Here is a 21,879-nt window from a genome sequence, read left to right as displayed (position 1 = left end):
TCTACATGACTTATTCCTCAGACCCGGACTGGGGACAAAGACCTTCTGCCTGCTTGCCAAGACTAGTGTGCCCGGTGAGGAAGAGGAGAGTTTTGGAGGGAGTGAGGTCCAGTGGGGAGCCCTACTGAGAGGACTCATTGAGTGAAGTGTGAGGAGAACTGCTGTGCATAGATCAGGTCATTGTTCTTGTGCATGAACCGTCCAGTAACCCCCATATGCCAGGAGAGGACCACTGTGATCTAAGCTGTGTCAAGAATGCCATGTGGGAAGCTCCAGGCCCACACCATCGCATCGCAGTGACCCCGTATGCCAGAGGCGTGAGACTTTTGTCCGCTGAGATCAGCGACCCTGTATGCCGGGTGGGGCCACTGTAGTGAGGGCGATCACAGCGTGAAAAGAGTGCACCAGATTGTGTGTAACATGGCTCCGATCCCTCTGTGGCTAAGTGTTCAGGTCTTGGCATGATGAGAGAATTGCTATACTGTGAACTGCGGGTCATGCCTGTCAACTGCTCCTGACTGATTTTGCAAGTATCGCTAGGATGCTGGTAAAGACATTGCACCCATACTGGAACTCTAGTCAGGAGCCAGAGAAATCACCCCCTGCTACGGGAAGAGTGGCTTACGTGATGCGGGCCAAGCAGAAGCTACTTCAATCGCTGGATGAGCCAGCACTACTGCTTGTAGGATAGCGGGTAAGACTGGAGCTGGGCCTGGGGGATTCTCTGCTGTTTGTGCTGCAACACCATAGACACTTTTGTCTAATAACTAAGGAGTCCAAGGAGGATGCTCGAGTATGCCTACTAGTGAATAGTTACTAACCCTGCATAAGTTACAAAGTAGAGGGTGGGATATGGATTTACCTGACTACTATCAGAACCCCGACCTCAAGGGGAGAGTTATTGCATACGAGTATCTTCATTCCTTTGGTGTGTAAGGTTTGAAATAAAATACTTCCTTTGTCTCATAAAAGTAAGCATTGAACTGGCGAATTATTTGTTTGTACTACATGCACTTTGAGTTACGAGTTGTGATCACTTACCTGTATCTACACTCCACCAACCAACACCACACATGAGGTAGCCTTTGACTGCTCATCCTAAGCTACCACTGAGAGTCAAGTGCAGAAGGGGTAATTGGCCAGTTTCTCAGGATTCATGGTATGTCTGGCCCGTAGTAAAAGGCCTCAACCACCACAGTAGGGCCAAGTAGCCCTTGTGTGTCCAGTGGCCTTGTGAAATGGATTCTGACATCATGCAGCCGTAAATGCTCCAAACCATTGTCAAAACAGCACTCCACCTATGAATTCTTGGGTGGAGAATGCAGTCCAAAGGAAGGGCGGACCAGGTTATTTGTCGGACATAGAGGTTACAAACAGATTCAATGCACTTTCGGGCCTAAATGATTGTGACTGACTGGGAAGAAACCCATCTAGTTATTTCCGTCATGATGGTATTTATACTAACCCTGTATACTCCCCAGCACTGGTTAGTCCAGAGAGTGATTTTAATGACTCTACCTCTGGCACCCCCATTAATACTGCACCTCTAACAGTGAAAGGACCTTGTTGAGCAACACACCCCAGACCACCCCAACTTGAACCGTCTAGACAGCCTGTGAGGGTGATTGGAGAGCCCAACCCAGAATTACCTGGGTGCATTGAAACTATAGAATGGAGACCTGTCATAACAGTGGACGGGTGCAGGATGAGCCCGAACACTGAGTTAAGAGTAAAAAGTGATGTTCGTGATCTAGTGGGAAATAGGGCCCTATCAACCAGTGACTGTGTTTCAAGTTACACACTAATGGGGGAGACCGCTGATCGGGATGACCAACCTTTTAGTCCCTCAGTGAAACATGGGGATGGCGACTCAGTAGCTGATGGCTTGCCAATAGGGAGTAAGGTTTCTAAGGCACTAAGCCTCGCCACGTCTGTGAACAAGCTGGCGATCCTATCTTGGAATATCGCCGGGTTAAGATAAAAAAGAGGGGATATTAATTGGGAGGCGTTTCCTGGTGCTCACCATGTTATTGCTTTTCAGGAAACATGGGAAGCTAGAGAAAGTTATTACTAGGATGGGTACCAATCATTCGTTAAATTTGCAACCCCAACAAGGATGGGGGGGATCCAGGGGCGGACGTATGCTGCTATTTAGTTTGAAATTGTTATAGAAGGCTGTATTAGTAGCGACAAGTTCTCGTAATATTTTAGCAGTACGATTGGAAGGCGACAACCTCCCAAATATTTTAGTGGCAAATGTTTATAATTCCTTTACCAGGAATGACGAATTAGAACACTTGCATGAACTAGATGGGTTCCTGGATGATTATGATGATAGCAACAATATTTTTTATTTGTTAGTGCTTGGTGATTTTAATATTCATGTTTGCTCCACTAAATGTTTACAGAATATGAACTCTGAGGAAGACCCATTTGAGGCCTCTCACTTTGAGCACACTAGCAGTGGGGTCTATCTGGAGAGTTTTTGATCATCACACTATTTGTTCGCCCTAGTACAGGGTGAAAATCAAGACCCTGTTCCGACTTTTAATGGCCAAGGTAAAAAATCCATTATTGATTATATTTTTGTCTCATGTTTATTGAAGGATTCACTAGGTCCCTTCAGTGTTTCACAGAGAGGCTATAGTGATCACAATCCACTCACGTTGACTATTAATATTAGGGCACTTCATACTGAAACTGTCCCATCTAGTATTTCAAACTCTAATATAGCCTCTAAATCGCAAGGCCGAAGGGTCCGCTGGGAGGCGGTCACTCCTAGCGATTTTCTGGAAAACCTGTATAGCAGAAACACTGAGGATCTGACTACCTGTGTAGGAGGTATTTCAGATCCGGCAGAGATCATGTTCGCGTTTAACCGTATAACAGCACAGGTAGCAGTTAATCTGACTAGGAAAAGTAAAATAAGGCCTAAGAAATTGAAGAACTGGTTTAACAAAGCCTGTAGCGACTCCCATACGGCACTCTTAGAGGTGCTGAAAGAGCATTGTAAAGATGCACAGAAGGTGGCGGAGGCAAGGAGGGCATATAAAAAGGCAATTAAAGGAAGGAAAGTGGAGTTGAAAGATATGGCATGGGAGGAACTGACCAAAGTGAGTGTACTGAAAAGTAGCACTCAATTTTGGAAGATAATAAATAGCCCTCTGTTTAATGAGACAGAAAACTCAAATCAGGATTGCCTTATCTCTCGTAATGCTCCACCCACTTATCTGGGTGGAGCATTACGGAGGCCTCTACGGTGGATCAAGCAATCTATCTTCCGCGTATCAGTGATCACACCCAGTTAGGGAAGATAGTATTCTCAGAAGAGGAAGTGTTGAAGGCCATTGAGTCCACCGCACATGGGAAAGCACCCGGTCCGGACGGGGTTCCGGCAGATTTTGATAGAGCAGACTCGCATTTATGGGCAAAGTTTTTAACCTCCGTTTTTAATGCAGCTACCATAGTGGGTTCCCCAGTGTCCTGGGGCAAAGCAGTCATTGTCCCTATTTTTAAAAAGGGTTCAAGAGTACCCGGCATGTTATCGGCCAATCTCTCTTCTGGACTCAACTGCAAAAATAATGGGGAAAGTAAGCTTGGAACGTTTGACAGTTTGGTTGGAAGTGAATGCAGTTATTTCTGACTTGCAGTACGGGTTTAGAAAGGGAAGAGGTACTGTTGGGCAGTGCCTCAACTTACATCTTCTTATAGGGAAGTACACGGTTGCCAAGCAGGGGGATATACATCTAGCTTTTATGGATTTGTCCACTGCTTTCGACCTTGTAAATCGCCAGAAACTCTGGAGTGCCCTGTCTGATATAGGACTAGAGCCTGTGCTGATATCCTTCCTAACCGTCATGCATAAAGACACAAGTGCAGCAGTTCGCTACAACGAGGACTGGAGTCTGACAGATGCTTGGTCGGTAAAGCGAGGAGTAAGGCAAGGCTGTATCCTTGCTCCTCTATTATTTACACTATATAAATAAGTTGGGCGAAGCCTTGATTTTATCATGTAAGGACATTCCCAGAGTTGGTCATAAAATGATACCTGCATTACTTTATGCAGATGATGCTGTACTAGTAGCTAGGACTGCACGTGGCTTACAATCCCTGTTAGACTGCTTTATTAATTTTATGGACTTCTTGGATTTAAAAACTAATTTTAAAAAATCACATGCGATGTCGCTAGGCAGTAGACGGGCGAAAGGGGCATCGTTTGTCTGCAAGGTGTTGGAACTCCGTAAAAGTACCCACCTTCCCATACTTGGGTATAGTTTTTGATAATAGAAGATCATGGGTTATGCAGCGCGCATTGAAAGAACACATTAGCGAGGGCGACGGGGGCCCTGTTGGGCTTTGCTAAACGTTTAGGCTGTAAGCCATTACCGGCCATTAGGAAAATTTATAACGCTAAGTGTTTGCCTATGGTGCTGTATGGAAGTGAGGTGTGGGGCTACACTAACTCAAGTGAGATCCAAACGGCAGAAAACGTCTTTATTTAGGAAAGTTTTATTGCTCCCTCAATCCGTAGCATCTTTTAATGTGCATGAAGATCTGGGGGCTGGTTATATTTCGGACCAGATTGCGGTAGCTCCGTTATTAGGGTGGCTGAGAATCTGGGCACAGAAAGCGCCGAATTTAAACCAATTAATTATACAAGATTGCCTGTCCCTAGATAAGGCCTTGGCAATACCATGGTGCCAATATATTAAAACGCAAGCAGACTTAATGGGTAGCCCCGACTTGTTTACAAACCCCAGGGCCCTAAGTAAAATCATGATTAAGGCAGTGAAATCCCAGTATCTAAATAGGTTGAAGGTACAGAGGGAAGAGGTGGAATTGGCTAAACCTTCTGTGAGAATTTGTTATGTTAAGCACGGGGAGAGAGATCCAGCCGTACTTGACATATATAAATAAGCCATTCCACCTGTTCGTATTGCTAAGATTTAAACATGGTTTGTTGCCTTGGCTGTTATCTTTCCCCAGGGGATTTGCTAAAAGTGGGATGTTGGGGCCGTGCCCGTGTGACAATAAGTCGGAACAAGATGCCCTTCATATGATCTTTTTTTGCAAATGTTATGCTTCGCAACGAAAGATATTCATCCTCCCATTATTAAGAGGGTGTAATCTTGAACAGGCTCGACCAGCTCTGGTTTATTTGAAAATGTTAGGATCTGTTGTGATATTTTTCGGGGTGGCCAGTTACATCACAAGGGCTGTGAGATGTCGCAAGAAAATGCTGCTACCATAACTACCATAACTACCCCCCTTTTTTGTAATTTTTGCACGTAGTTTATTAGTTTTTAAAACTGTATGTGAAAAATCCTGGAATTTGAATTTTAAATATTAATAATTTTCTGTTTGGGGGTTAAACATTTTTATTGTAAATATGTATTTACCAATGTATACTGTAATATACTTTGTTGTGTAATTTAGGATCCAGTGACATGATTAACTGTGAAAAGGAATTTACTGTGTATGCGTTGATGGTTTTAAAATTTTTAACCGAATAAAGCTAAATTTGACTTTGATTTTGACTTGGGTGGAGACATACTTGAATGCCTAAAGCCGTGCCAAGTGTAAACTTATTAGAAAAAGTGCTTATCTTTAAAAAAAAAAAGTCAGCCTAGTATTTTAATAGTAGAAATTGTAGAAAAGGCATCATTGTAATACAGCACTGCTCGTCTCCCCTCTCCCCAAGAGTTGGAGCTAGTGCTCTAACCACCCCCATGAAACAAATGGATCAATTATGTTCATTTGGGGAAATAATTTTGTAGACTGTACATACAATAATTTTGAAAATTAATTTGCACGTCTAGGGTTGGTAGTCGAAGTGTATGGTAAAAGTATTACACTTTAGACCTGCTTCACAAAGGTAAACTTACACAAGCCACAAGTTTTAATTTTACTAGTTTTAATTTTATGACTTCGGAGACTCTGCAGTCCGGGCATAGAACTGCACATAAAAAGATAGGGCAGGCCTATCATTTATGTGCGGAGATAGGCTGGGCTATAGAACAGGCCTATCTTTTTTTATTAGAATTTTCCGCCTCAACTGTGAAGTCTCTGCAGTCGTAAAATTACCAGTAGTAAAATGAAACTCTTAATTTATGAATAGTAAAGACAAAATAGTAAAATAAGTTACACTAAAATGATACGTTTCCCTTTGTGAATCAGGCCCTCAATGTCTGGTCTACTGAAGTTTCATAAAGATTGCACACTTGTTCAGTATGGCAAGTTAGTTTCAAAAGTGAATATGCAGTTATATGTTCAGCCAAAATTTCCAGAATGGTACGGTTAGCTTTGGCATGATAAAGTAGCATGGTATGAGCAAATGGATCCAGCAGTGTATATAATTGTGGATATGGACTTTGATCAAACCAGAAAGCAGGTTATTACCATACTGGAGATTGTTATCCTGATGTGACAACCCAGCTATTTTTCTTGGTGAGCAGGAAAATCCTCACTAACCGATTACATCAGTGGAAAAAAAATGGCAAAGCCAGACAATACTACTTTGTTTCTAGATTGAGCACATCCATCAAATGACTCTCCAATGAAACTCACTGCCCCTGAAAAGCAAACCCTCAAAATCTCTTCACACTACAGAAAAAATAACTTACAATAGATTTTAATATCATAATTAATAATGACGTAGTTGAGGAGGAGCTACGCCAGCAACCAAGATGGCCGCGTAAGCTCCCGGCTCCGCCGACCTCCGCCAGCAGCTCGAATATCCTGCCTTCAATCCTGACTTCACACCTGATCCCCTTGTTTATGAAGTTTTGCTGCTTCTACCGGTGCAATCCCGAGTTTTCTACCTCATCGGTCGACGAAGATATGCCGTGTCTCCATTTTCGGCCTAACATCGTGTGGAAGCCGGGACCTCGATTTCTAACCTATCTGGTCTGGAAGTGATCAACAACGGCCGTGAGACCTGGACTGAGCCCGATCCCCCGAAGTGTGCCTTGAATTGCTGCTTTTTGGTGAAGGTCCTGTGATCGATCTACACCGAGGACACACCAACGTGTTCCACCGGATGCCGTGGTGGGGGTCTGGTGCCCGAAGACCTTGCTGACCTCCCGGGGCCGACGGGACGGGGCCCTCGCTGACGGCAAAGGTGTGTTCTGCTATACGAGGAGCGCCCACTGTTTGATATTTGACTTGCGTGGCCTGTTACCCCGGAGTAGCCGGCCTCCGGGGTTCAAATCCGGCTCTGCCGCCTACTGAGAGGGGACGGAGCGGATGGAAGGCACGCCATCGCTGCGGGCCGTCATGGCCGCCATTGAGGCGCTCCATTCACGTACTAGCGCTGTGTTCCGGACACTGATCGTGAAAGTGGACGATATCCTGGAACCGGAGGACGACCCTCTGCTGAGTTCTCCGCGGGCCGTAGTGCCAGCGGGGCATCGAATGTCTGGACTCGAGGTCCCTGTGCCGATACCGGCTTTCCTGAGCCCTGGCGGTTCGAATCAATGACCCTCAAGCCTGTGTTTAATGCCAGCGTCTCCTGCTCGATTCTGTTTCCTCATGCTACATCTATGGACGCTCTCCAGTGTGATAACTAGTTCATCAGTGACTTTGTGGGACATGTGCTGTTCCTGGAGGCATTTCATTGTCTTATTCGTGAACATTTATCCTGTACTCGACTCTACTGCATTGCCGAGAACTCTCATGGACGCTTTGCCTTTTTTCTCAAGATGGCGGCTCGAGGGAAGGAGACTCTTAAGGAAGATCGTACTGGCCAGGGCTGAATTTTACTGCTTCGATCCGATATTATAGTTTTCAGCAATGCCGGGGTTGTGCCTATAGTGTAACGGGAGTTGGGTGGCCATTGACTATACTCCCCCGACTGGTTTGAATATTTTGCTGAAATGTTGGCTTTATTGCGTCTGGGGTGGTCGCTGTTGGCGGGGGGCACAGGAGACCGGGAGTGTTTGGTTTCTCCTCCTCCACTTTTTCTCTCTTTCCCTTCTTTTAGGGTAGCTCTTGGGCGACAGGCACGCTGCTAGTGGGTTAGCCCGTAGCCATTGCAGGGGTGTAGGGTGGGGGGTTAGGGGAGGGGTTTTTTGTTTTTCCTTTGTTTTGTTCTATGGCCCTTTTGTCTTTCCTTTTTTCCTTTTACGAGAAGTGGACTGTTTATTCTTCACGGATCCTTTCTTGCTCGGGTGTCTATATTAGCCTTAATTATCCTGTATCGTTGCGTATGGGGGAGGATGTGGCGGGGTTGTTTTCGATCGTATCTTAGACTGGTTATTTCTCCTAATTGTTGTGTATAGTCGTGATTCAACGTGGGTTCCTTATGATGATTCCTGTATGCATAATCCCCGCCTGTCTCTTCCCGCATTGTATTGTTTGACGCCTGATGTTTGTAATGCCTACTCTTGTCTTACTGTTAAAATAAAAAAATAAAAAAAATAAAAAAGAATGACGTAGTTATGAGATGTTAACTCTAAAAGAGTTCCCTTCTTTGTTCTTAATATAATGTATTTTTAACGTACGGAAAATAACCTAACTTCCTGCACTTTTCAGCAGATTCTTTTTTCATCCATTACCCTCCTTCTGAGCTCTATTTATATTAGTGGGCGCTGAATGGAATTAGCAAAAACATTTAAATTGTTGAAGTGGGGGCAGAGAGACTAATCCCAGTACTTCCCAAAGACTAAATGCCAGATTACGACTTTGACTGTGCAGGAGCGGGCCACTCTGCGCAGCCACAGCTCACCGCCACCGACCCCGCCTGATTACAAATATTTTTGGAGTCTGGCGGGTGGTCCTTTGGTGTTCCCACAACTGTGCCCTTCAAAAAGGCACAGTAATGGGAACGTCAAAGGCTGTTCCTTCTGCACGGACTATTAAATCCGTGCATGTGCACAGGGGGGCACACCAGGCCCAAAGACACGAGGGGGCACACTAGGGCCCCCTTTGTTTTAGCCTCCCTTTTCACCGTGGGTTCACCGCCCTGAAAGGTGAGGCGAGGAGGAAACTTCATATGCTTAGCGGTGCCGCTGCGGCACTGCCAAGCATTATGAGGCCTCAGGACCGCTGCGCCACTGCTTGGGATTGCGAATCTCCGGCTGTTGCGGAGGTCCCCTCACGGTTCGAACGCCACATTCATACAGCGGCAGTTGAACCACTGGTGCGGGCGGTGGTCCACGACCGCCACTGCTCCTCCACCAACGGTTCGGTGGTCCCTTGGACTGCCAGACTCGTAATTAGGCCCTAAACATCTTGGCAATGCATATCGGTTTCTGGAACTGAACAGCTGCAAAGCTTCGTCTGTATTACTCTTCTTAGAATTTCCGCCTATGACTTTCTGTTGTCTCTTAGGAATTGGCATGAGTGCACTTCTAGCCATAACATGAATTGAAAGAATGGAAAGAGGAGTGATCCAGAATTGTCAGAAGTATTTATATTTATGAGGTGGGTACAGGACTGGCCTAAGAGCTGCTTGCTATTAAAATAATAAATGATTATTTCACAAATCTCTCAACGGTGTAGAGAATAATTAAAGGACAGATGTTTCATATTTCCGAGTTTAGCCTCCTACCTAATCCCTCCTTTACTTTCTTGATTTAGTGCCTATTATGCTCCGTGTTCTGACTATGGTATCCTGCATAGCATAGCATGGCTTGGGTGTGGGTACAGTTCATTTAGATTTTTTTTTTTTTTGCCTTTGTTTTTCTGTTTTGGGTGAGTTGCCCAGCAGCAATAGCCATTTTATCCAGTCTCTGTGTTAGTTTTTAGATGTCATACTGTGTTTTGTACTTTATACTTTTTGATCATACTTTGTAGCAAAATATGTTAATAGATTACTAAAGTGCTGTTTTCATTTAACAGCAAAGTGTTTGATGTTCAAGTACTTTTTGCAGCCTCAACAGAAGAAAAACTAACTCAGATGTGGTACAGAATACTCCATCATTGACTCATAACATTTTGCATTATTTCAGGCTTTATTTACTGTGCGTGAAAAACGTTTGCAGTTGATCAATGCTAGATTCTTAAACTACTCCAGCTAGATCTGTCATGTAAAACTGACTAACTCGATCCACCAGTATGAGATGATAATGAAGGTATTTTGATGTTGTTGCTCAGTGTAAGTGCTGGGTAAGTCTTGACTGTATAGAAAACACGGTGAGTAATTTTGTCAATGGCTTCAAAGATAGAAGCTTGTGTTTTCCCTTTCTAAGCATTATCAGTGCCTCCCTTTCAGGATAATGTGTGCCTTGCAACTGTTAAGTGTTCTTGATCCATCCACAGGTTTTAAGGCAATTTTGGCTGAACCGAAGAATAAGACTACAGCACCTGAGAATGATTATTATGGCAGTTTAAGACCTGAACCTTCCTTACACGATCATACAGTCAGCATGTATCCGTATGGTAAGTAACTAGATGCATGTGATAATTGGACTTTGCTTCAGAAATAGTGCCTCTTTGCTTGCATAGGAGTATTGACTTAAATAGTCCTATCATTTTAATTTGTAGCCACTACAAGTGAGGAATTTAGGTAAGAGTTTCTAAAATGTTGAACTTTGACGACTCTGTCCTTTTTGTAATAATATAAATCATTAAAATTAAAGGCAAGGGTATCATCAACTTAATGGCTAATTTTAGCCGCAGCTTGTTATTTTGAAAAGAAAAATATTTTAGTGCCTTTCAAAATAAGGCTATACAGCTTGGAGTTATGTTCTACAGGATTTTCGAACAGCAGCAGCTTTTCCTGTGTCTTTTGTATTGCATTTAGTCCCAGGTTCTCCAATCGATGTTTTTCTGCAGATGGACAAACTGCTGTTTGTGGTCGCCCTCTCTTTTAAAGCTTTTATGTAGGGGCAAACAGACGCTCGTAAGTACTCTTCTAGATGGCAGCCAGTACTTTTGATCATAGTGTTTACAATGTTTTCTAAGGCCTCGAATTATTATCCAACGAGGTGCAGCTGTGAGAATGTCTCTTTTCAAACGTTCCTGACATTAATGCTGATGAAAGATGATCAATGTACCCGTTGCTGTGGGTAGAGTGTTTGGAAAATGCTGGTTATTTCTTTTCTGTTTTTGTTTTCCAGCTAATTTAAGCAAGCATGGATTATCACTTTTTTGTGGTACATTGTTTTTATCTTTAATATTAGGACCTAATTCTTTGATTTTGAGGTGATGAGCAATTTCTGTGTAAGAAGTGGATTGCCCGTACTTAAGTGACTTAAACTCCACTCCTACGCCTTTTTGTTACCCATTATGAAAGATTGAAGATGGATTTATTTTTATTTGTTGGTGCTTTCTGATTACTTGACTCGTGTTACAGGTATATTCTAATCCAGTGTTGTAACTGCAGGTTGTGATCAAGCCAATTTTAGGTAGGTCGTGAAAGTCCAAATAATAAACAAAGATGCCTTTAAATTCTGAATTTATCTTGTCACATTTGCTGCGCTTCAAAGACAGAGATCAGATGTCAGATTATCCCCCAGATTCATCATTGTCCCATTTTGCGAGTCCTTAATAGCGATTATTAAGTAATCGCTATTAAAGACTCGCAAAACGGGATTCATGTAGTAATCGCAATATTAATTGCGATTTCTATTGCTTCCTTATTTGCGATTAGCAAAGTGCTAATCGCAAATAAGGAAGCGATTTCAAGGGTGCCAGGGGTGTCCAAAGGACACCCTGTAGCACCCCTGAAATGAAATTGTGGACTGATGTTGCACACACACGTCCAAAGGACGTGTGTGTGTAACCTACAACTTGGAAAAATGCACTAAAGTGCATTTTTATAAGTTTTCGCTATTTACCACGAAGTCCGACTTCGCGGTAAATAGCGGTCCCATATTGCGAATTCGCAATTTCAAAAAGGTTCATGAATAGCATTTAAAGAATCTCTAATTGAGATTCCTTAAAGGCGATTCTTCGCAATATAGCGATTTCTAGTATAGCGATTTTTGCATTTGGGATGATGAATCCCAAATGCAAAAATTGTGCTCGCAAAGGGCCAGATTCTGAGAATCTGGCCCTTTGCGAGACGATTTTAGTATGATGAATCTGGCCGTATGTCTGCTGCCAAATTGCTGCTTATGTATTTTTTTACATAGGTTTTAGTGTTTCCAAACTCCTCTCACTTTACAGCCAGAGAATGAAAAGTAAAGTGAATTATGTGACCATCGTGTTGGGGTACTGAGAGGGCACTAGGAAAGGCAGTAGGATGTCGCACAAAAGGTAAATACCAGAAAATGAACTGTACACATTCAGCAGTTGGGGAAAGCCCAAATGATTCACATTATTTTGTAATTCTGACGTGTGTAGGAAGCAAAACTTTAATAGGATCAAAACGAATCAAGACACTTTTTGGTAATTCACAATTGATATTCACTGAAACACAATTTTACATATATCATTTGTGTGCATTATAGTAGTTTTTAGTTAAACTGCATATCCGCGAGATTTTAGTAGAAATTTCACTAGAAAATCTGCCTAATGTAAATGACTTTGCGCTGCCACACACTGCTTTAGTACCATAAAAAATTGCCCTACTCATGTCCATTAACCCCTTCCATGCCTTCCTAATTTGGATGGAATCCCAACTTCAGTAAATAGAAGTAATTCAGCCTGCCATGTAATGACATCGACCATATCTTGCAAGTTGTAGAATTTTCAGCCACTTGTTTTTAGACGGTGTGTTGGTCAAGCAACATTCAACTCTAGGTGTACTAATCAAGCCTACAGGGATTTCATCTTTGCAATTGATGATGCTAATTTACCCACAAACTGTTCCATCACCCATCACTCAAAAAAGGTTTTGGATGGAGAATTATGTTTTCACATTTGTGATCATTTCTTTACATTTTTCATGTAAATGCTATTTTATTTAGGACCCAGAAAACCGTAGAACTAAGATTAATTATGGACTCCTTTGTAGAACAGGTCATCACATTTGTATGAGGGTGGTGTTTCAGTCACCCTCATGTTAATGGGATTTGTAAGAGCGCACAAATACCCGGAGGTGTCTTGGTGCTGAAGATCACAGTAAGTATGTTTAGCGTCTAGTCCTGAAACAGCCAGGTCTTTAACTTTCTCCTAAAACTCACTAAAGGAGCTAGCGTTCCATTGGAAGGGAGTTCCAAAGTTTAGAGGTGCGGGTAGTGAAAACTACGGCCACCCCAGTGCACAGTACGAATTCTGGGGACTGTAAGAAATCTAGCCCCCGCGGAACGTAGGTGTCTGGTCGGTTGGTACCATTCAAAAAGATTCTGGAGAAAACAAGGGCCTGTGACATTCGAAGCTTTATAGGTGAGACACAGTGCCTTGAGCTTAGTACGCTGAGGAACAGGGAGCCAATGCAGATTGCGGATTTCCTTAAATTACTGCTTTGTGCCTGGGGATGTTGAGCAATAGAGGTGCAGCTGAATTTTGAACCATCTGAAGCTTCTTTAAACGCTGCTTCTGAACATTCAGATATAGCTAAGATGTGGGGTTTTAGGTTTAAACCTATAATAACTGATAAAACCACACTGACAGAGAAATAGCCCTCACCAGTGACAACATATATACACTGAAAAAAACCTGCATAACCACAAACTAAATGCCCTTCAATAAAGGAAAAAGTCATTTATTTTCTTCTTGAAGGGGCCAATTCAATGTAAATTTGGTATACAAGCTAGCAGTAAGAAAGACTGGCCTAACATTGTTCTGCTTGAGTTTTGTTGTTTAGGGGTATTCCACTAAAATATGGTTTCTTCTTACTTTTGCTTTTTTCAGTTTTGTGGTCTTTGGTCTAAAGATGCAAGGTTTAGCAGCATGTTTTAGGTTTTTAATTTTATACACTGTAGAGAATCAGGAAATATCAAAATCCTATTTGATATTTTGGCTGCGTGTGATTCTTTCACTGGTGGGTAAAATAGCTGGTTTCATTAGAATCTTTCCTAATATGTGGCATCACATTTGCCCACAGAGAATGGGTAAAAACCCTTAATACATCAGCCCCCAGTTTCTAGTGGGTCAGTATTAATAGTAGGTGAAATGGTAACACCTCAGGCATTTCACAATCAATGCAAGGTATAATGACAAGTATATGTAACAAGCATTGGCATAGCCAATAGGTCTCGCTTGTGGGACCTTATAAGTATTTAGTTTTGCAGCACAATATCCTTGGTGCAACAAGGACAATATCCTTGTTGCACCAAGGATATTGTGCTGCAAAACTAAATACTTATAAGGTCCCACAAGCGAGACCTATTGGCAATGCCAATGCTTGTTGAAAATTTTCTGAGAGGGAAACGAGAGCGCTGTGGGTGAATACATTTTCTTGATTTATTCTGACCGCAGGAGTTAATCATAGAAGTCACATTGCTTGCAGGTAGTCTGTGAGAATAACTGTGAATTGAATTCCGACTATGCCTTTCGTTGAAAATGACGTTATACATAGGAACAACAGATGTGTAGTATGTAGGGTTTATCCGGCTGACGATCTTCCGTTATAACCAAGCTGGCGAGTGTTAAATGCCCTTCATTTTTTCTTTCGCCACCTTTTATTTACATTTTACTGAGTGTTTGGTATACGGAGCTATCGGCGCTTAATTGTCCCTATTTTTGAATTGATCTGTGGAAACTGGGCTTCCGAAAGGTGATGTCTCCACGTAAGCGTGTCTGGCTGTGGATCACAACATTTGAAGCCATAAAAGAGAAAACATGAATGAATGCAACGCACTAGTTGAATGTGCTGGCTACGACTGAATGTTTTCAAAACTTAAAATGAGGCAGTCGGACTTTGTTTCAACTTCAGAATAATAACTAATGCCTAGTTTATGAGCGTCTGTGTAAATTAAGATGCCTTGGGAGGTTTTAAGAAGTAACAAACAAATGCGTGCGCCGGGAAAGGAAGGCAGCTGTGTAAATTAAGATGCCTTGGGAGGTTTTAAGAAGTAACAAACAAATGCGTGCGCCGGGAAAGGAAGGCAGAGAAGGAGGGGGGAGGAGAAATGCGACACGGCGGGCAGGGGAGGGGGCCCGAGTGGGGAGAGCGGCGAAAATGACTAATTAGGGGAGGAGAAGCCGAGAAGCCGCAGAGCGCACGCTGGGCGAAGCCCTTTGATGTGCTGTGCGGCAAATGCAATTAGGAGGGAGGGAGGCTGATGCGCGTTCGTGTTTGATCACGTGGTTCACGTGAACTTCATGAAAACGCCAGCAAAAAGCTGGTGGTTTCATGAGGATTTTGGCTACTTGAATTCTCGCTCCGCTCGATGCGCTTGTGCGCATCGATAGTGCTCTTTTTAGGTCTCGCGACCTATCACCAAGCATCTGGGATAGTGGTGAAAACACAACACCAGACTTTTAGAAAACATGGAATGCAGTGTCACTTGGAATGCTCTGCAAAAAAAGGTTATTTCCAAGTTCAACAAAGATTGGATTGATATTGTTTGTATTTGCAGTGATTCTGCTACGTATATGAAAATGTAGTGTGATGACCTCAAAATTTATACCTGAGATGAAGTGATTCCCTGTAAGATATCCTTTCCACTTGTTAGATGGTATGCTGAAATCATCATAACAATCTTCAGAGTTAATGAGGGCTGCTATTGACTTTTTAGTCCATTTTGGTAGACTGTTTTCTTATGCACAAGAACTAAAACACAAATTCATCATTTTGTGTTTATTTTGTGGCATCAGTCATCCCAACTGTGTCCCTTAGCTGATGGTTCTCAGCCCAAGGGGTTATGAACGCTATATTATCCGTGTGGCAACCGATTACAGACTTTTTGCTGAGTGATAATGCCAAAGGCAAGAAATGTGAGGATCTTTGGTTGCATATTGATAGTGATGTGAAAAAGTACACTCTACTGCATTCTTAGATTTTTACAGGAAAACATAACTTCTGTAGTGGACATAATAAAAAAAACTAGATTCTGAAAAACCCTTGTCTGCCAAGTGTTCAGCATAATTAGTGTAGATCTAAAACATCTCCTTGAGAGTAGGCTGGGCGACCCCTTTAGTGACTTTGGCACTGCAACATTTTCCATGTTAGAGTGCTTGCCACTTGGTAAGCAAAGCAATGTTGAAGAGCAATTCAAGAATATTTATTTTACAATGTATGAGAAATGGGTTGCAATGATGCTTAGAAATGTCCCTTCACCACCAACGGCATATGAAGTCAATGAAACCTCACTGTGCTACTCTGTAAAAGTTCTAGATCCCTTCAGTAAAGGGGAATTTCCTATGTAGTTTCAAAAGTGGTGATTTATTTTTGACCGCTTCAATAACTGAGGGCGTAAGCGCCCAGCTCAGCGCAAATGTGCAGAACCTGCCCTGAGAATCTCAATCCTCGAGTGCACCGGTATTGGCATGGAAAGCTGTCAGTGGCCAGAGTTAACAAATTGTGTACTGGCTGTTTTGCCGTGTCCCGTCTCAAGTGCCAATGTTGAGAGGGCATTTTCACAGAATTTTACATGGGAAAGAAAGAGCGAGCACACATGACCAAAGAAGTATTGTATTGTGTACTACAATAAGTTTAATTAGCAAAAATCAATTCGGACCTCATATATAATACATGTACACTGTCTTTATACAATGTGCTATCAGTACAAAAAAGCCAGCAGTAATAAAAGCAAAACGTTCCATAGACACCAGAAAAACACTTTTTATCCAGTATTGGGGTATCTTTCATAGATTCACATGCCTGAATCATTCCCTGTCGTCGAGGCGGGAGTCCCACGGTATAAAAATATACAAAAGCAGTGCCTAAAAAATTTCTTGTAGTAGGCTGGAAAAGCCTAAATGCCTAACTAGGCCTCAAAACTTAGCAGCCTATCTACATCATTATGTAAAAAGACCTGAAATAGTAGTCTCCCTGAGTGCCTACTCAGTTTTTTTACTTTTTTCCTCAAAAGTGTCTGAAAAGAAGGCTCTTTTCAAGGCTTGTGGAACCTGCTATAAGAAGAGGGTCCATGTGGATGACCAGCACTCTGACTGCATTTATTGTCTACACCCCTCACATGTTGTGAAGGACTGTAGGATTTGCCGTACCTTCCCTCCTAAAACAATCGGGGATAGAAAGGCAAGGGTTCTTTTGTGGTTGAAATCTTCTTCCACTGATGATGAGGACAAGGCCTCTACCTCCAGCAAGAGAGCCAGGTCCAGGGAAGGCTCTTCTCCTGAGAAAAAGAAAAAACTTAAACCCTCTCAGAGTGCCTCAGAACCCTCAAAGAGTGCATCGTCTTCTTCACAAATGACAACTGTGAGTACAGCCCAGGCTAAGACTGTTTCTCTGGTGTCTGTTCATACTACTACTTTGACTTCTACTTCTACTACTTCTACGGTCACCACTTCGGCTATTACCTCACCTCTGATGTCTGTAAAAATGTTGTCATCGCCTGTGAAGCCTTTGACGATGAAAAACAAGTTGCCGACTGTCCCGTCGTCGACGTCTCCATCGACGACGGCCCCGTCAACTAAAACTTCCGGTCCGTCGACAAAGCCTACATCGTCGTCGACGAAGACACTGACGACGATCTCGTCGACGAAGGACTCGTCGACCAAGAAACCATCGACGACCTCGTCGACGAAGACACCATCGACGGCCTAGTCGACGAAGGACTCGGCGCCGAAGACACCATCGACGACCTCGTCGGCGAAGGGTTCGTCGACGAAGATAGCATTGACGACCCCGTCGACGGCAAAATCATTGCCATTGACGACAGTTCTATCAACGGACAAGTTATCGAGGTTTCCGTCGACGGAGAATCCAATAACGATGGCTTCATCGTCATCGACTACATCTGCTCATCTGTTGTCCAGTTCACCTCCGACAAAGATCCAATATACGCATTTTCAAATGAAAACGTATCCGAGGCGAGATTATTCTCACATTTCTCCACTCTTACCATCACACCTTTTGGAGACATATGTGGAGGAAGGTTCAGAGGAAGGACAAGAGGATGACGGTCCTTTTGGCATTGCCCGTCGCCCTTCCCAATTGAATATCAAATATCAGGAGGACGATGAGGAGGATGTCCATGGTCATTATACGCATGAAGATTTCTCGACGCCATATCAATCGCCCCATGCCAGACCTCCTCGATCTGAGGACACTGGTCATCTGCCATCTGCTTTAATTCAAGATTTACAAGCTATGTTGGCAGACTATCGCCAGAGATTTCCTCCAACTCCAGTTGCACCTGTTGTGCCGCCTACCCCAGTTGACGTGCCAAGGCCTCCGTCACCGCGAGCATCATTGTCACCGAGACAGGATACTGGTCCTGCACCTCAAGATGACACGGATACTTCTTCTCATGATGAAGATGATGGCAGGGAAGAGGGCGAATTGCCGGATAATACACCTATAGACCCATGGGAGGATTATGTCATTCCTATGCCTTCACCGCCTGCGCCCCGCCCTTCAGATTCTCCACCTGAGGATAGTGGCGGATTTCACAATATTATGCAACGTGCTGCTAATAGATTTGAACTGACCGTCACAGTTGAGCAGTCTGACTGCTTTTTGCATGACTTTAAAGAGGGATATCGCAGAGTTACCAGGGCTATCCCCATTATTGAATATATATGGAAGGAGGGCCTCAACATCATGAAAACGCCCACTTCCATTCCTGCGGTCCTTCCAAGAATAGAGAAAGTATCGAACACCATCGGATACTCCATCTTGTTTAATAGGTCACCCTCGACCAGACTGTCATAGCACAGGCTGCACAACAGAGGTCGAAAAATCCTTCTGTTCCCATTTCAACACCACCTGACAAGGAGGGCAGGAGACTAGATGCCATTGGGAAGAAGTTCTCTGCAAATGCAGCAGCCTCCATTAAAGCAGCAAATTCATTGGCTATCCTGGCCCGTTATGATAGGCAGATGTGTTCCGATCTGTCTGAATTCCTTGATTTGATCCCTGAGGATCATCAGCAAGAGGTGCGCAGGATCGTACTGGAGGGAGAAAGGGCAGCTTCGGAAATCATGGATTGCGCCCTTGATATTTCAAACACCAACTTCAGACAATTGGCAGGAGCAGCAGTACTTAGGCGTCAAGGTTGGCTCCGGGCTACCACCTTTAGGCCTGAGGTCCAAAGAAAAATCTTGGACATGGCGTACGATGGGGATTCACTTTTTGGAAAACACATCGATGACGCTTTGCTGGCAATAAAGACAGATACGGACACAGCTAAATCCCTTGGTACCCTGCAATACAGGAGGGGAACCTTTAGAGAGGAGCAAGAGGCCGTGGTTACACCTCCAGAGGGAACTATTCCAACCAGCAAATCGCCAATACCAATCTCCGTACAAACAACCGTACTATCAATCCTCTTACAGACAGCCTGCCTCTGGTTCTTTCTCTCGTCAAGGAGGGAAACGACGCTCAAACAATCAAGGGCGTGATTCCAACAAGCGCCAGTGAGCTTTGCCGGACGTCAGCCATTCATCCTCCCCTTCCCGTGGGCGCCAAGATTTCCGCCTTTTACCAACAATGGCGGACGATAACTTCGGATCAGTGGGTCCTGGATCTTGTCAGGAATGGACACACTCTGGAGTTTTTACAGAAGCCACCAACAACGCCGCCCAGGGGTCCCCCTCCCCCTCGTCTTCACTTACTTTTCATAGACGCCTTAAAGATGCTACACAAGAATGCGATAGAACGAGTTCCTCCTTCTCAGAAAGGGAAAGGATTTTATTCTCGCTTCTTCCTCGTAGAGAAAAATTCAGAAGAGTGGCGTCCAATACTGGATCTGCGCAAACTCAACAAATATCTAAAGAAACAGTTTTCGCATGGTAACGTTGATGGACATTCTGAATTGTCTCAACAAAGGGGACTTTATGGCTTCTCTGGATCTGCAAGACGCCTACTTCCACATCCCTATTCACCCAAAACACCGCAAATACCTAAGATTTCAAGTGGCTGGCGTCCACTTTCAGTTCTAAGTGCTTCCATTTGGCCTCCAATCAGCCCCCAGAATCTTCACCAAATGTTTAGCCCCAGTGGCAGCAATGCTGAGGTCCCAGGGAATGCAAGTTTTCCCATACCTCGACGACTGGCTGTTAAAAGGACCATCGAGAAACTCCACAATGGAAGCGGTCAGGAGTTCCCTCTCCCTCTTCTCGAATCTGGGATTGACCCTCAATTCGAACAAATCTCAGCTTCAACCTCGTCAGGAGTTGACCTTTCTGGGAGTGGTCTTGAACACATGCCAGTGCAAGGCGTTCTTGACTCGGGAGCGGCAGAACAAACTGTTAAAACTAGCAAAACAAATATTTGCAAGAAGGTCACTTTCAGTTCGGACATTTGCTTCCCTTCTAGGGATGTGCTCCTCTGCAATCAGCCTCATCCCTATGGCGAGACTCAGAATGAGACCGTTACAGGAGGAATTACTTCGCCAGTGGAGGCAAGTCGGCGGATCGTTCGACGACCGCATCAAAGTCACTACCAAAATGAAGCAAGCCCTTCTTTGGTGGTCGAAGGCGCACAATTTGTCATCAGGCCTCACTTTTCTCCAAGACATTCCAGAGTTCACCCTAACTACGGACGCTTCCATGGAAGGTTGGGGATGTCACCTTCAGGACCTTCAGATCCAGGGACGATGGTCTCGTCAGTACTGGCAGAAACACATCAACAGCCTAGAACTGAGGGCCATTTTTCTGTCCCTGTAAGCCTTCCTTCCAAGGAGTGCGAATTCATCCGTGCTGGTGCGTACGGACAATACCACCAGCATGTACTATATCAACCAACGGGGAGGAACAAAATCTCTCACCCTGTCGCTGGAGGCTCAGGAGATGTGGGAATGGGCCCTACGCCACGGCATATCCCTCAGGGCAGAACATGTGCAAGGCGTCAAACTCTCTAGCAGACAACCTCAGCAGAGCTTTCACGGGCTGTCACGAATGGGAGCTCTAACAACATCAAGTAGAGAGGATCTTTCAGATATGGGGAACATCAACGCTGGACTTGTTCGCCACGCAGCAGAACAGCAAATGCCTGTTTTATGCCAGCAGGTTTCCTCAACGGGGGTCAAGGGGAAATGCCCTTTTGATGAGATGGTCCGGGATATTTGCGTATGCTTATCCTCCGATTCCACTCATTCCGAAAGTACTGCAAAAGATGAAGAGGGAACATTGCGCTCTCATCCTCATTGCTCCCCGTTGGCCACGGCAGTTTTGGTTTCAGGAGCTCCTTCTGCTCTCTCAGCAGCCTCCACTTCGTCTCAAACCGACAGTGTCAATGTTAACAAGAGAGGGAGGCCAGATCCAACATCCGGATCCTCAGTCACTGCACTTGCACGCTTGGCTCCTGACTTCCTAGAGTTCAAGGATCTTAACATCTCCTCGGACTGCAGGGCGATCTTATCACAGGCACGTGCGCAAAGTACCATCAAGACATATCGTTTTAAGTGGAAACTATTCTGTTCATGGTGTGGAGAAAATAATGTTCATCCACTTCAAGTTCCACCTGAAGACATCCTTCCATATCTGCTGTCTTTAGCTAGATCTGGACTAGTCTTTTCGTCCATTAAGGTGCATCTGTCGGCAATATCCAGGTTCAGGAAGAGTTCCAACAAACCATACTTATGTTCCTCATCTTTGATCAAACCATTCCTTAAGGGGTTATTCCGAGCTTTTCCACCAGTTCGTCCTCCCCCTCCTGAGTGGGATCTTAATATTGTTCTCTCTCAACTTCTAAAAAGGCCTTTTGAACCTATTCACAAGGCGGAGCTAAAGTTTCTAACTTGGAAAGTGGCTATCTTACTGGCTCTCACTTCAGCCTGCAGAGTCAGTGAGATACAGGCCTTCACTATTGCACAGCCTTTCTTGCAATTCTCTAAAGACTTTGTTACGCTTAGAACCAACCCAAGATTCATCCCAAAAGTACCAACTCAATTCCACATCAATCAACCGGTCAAGCTCAAA

General features: G+C 44.0%; 1 protein-coding gene across 4 annotated transcripts in view; it reads left to right on the top strand.

Annotated features, from left to right (window-relative positions):
- Positions 1–21,879, top strand: part of RBM45 (RNA binding motif protein 45) — a 319,897-nt gene that overhangs the window by 65,392 nt on the left and 232,626 nt on the right. For all 4 annotated transcript variants that reach the window (XM_078681508.1, XM_078681509.1, XM_078681511.1 and 1 more), the window contains exon 4: positions 10,261–10,380. In XM_078681508.1, the coding sequence (XP_078537634.1) occupies positions 10,261–10,380 (120 nt within the window). The remainder of the gene's footprint in view (positions 1–10,260; positions 10,381–21,879) is intronic.

This window comes from Lissotriton helveticus, chromosome 3_1 (genome assembly GCF_964261635.1).
Source record: "Lissotriton helveticus chromosome 3_1, aLisHel1.1, whole genome shotgun sequence".
NCBI classification, from domain to species: domain Eukaryota; kingdom Metazoa; phylum Chordata; class Amphibia; order Caudata; family Salamandridae; genus Lissotriton; species Lissotriton helveticus.
The sequence above is the reverse complement of the archived record's forward strand: the minus strand, read 5'-3'. Positions and strand labels throughout refer to the sequence as shown.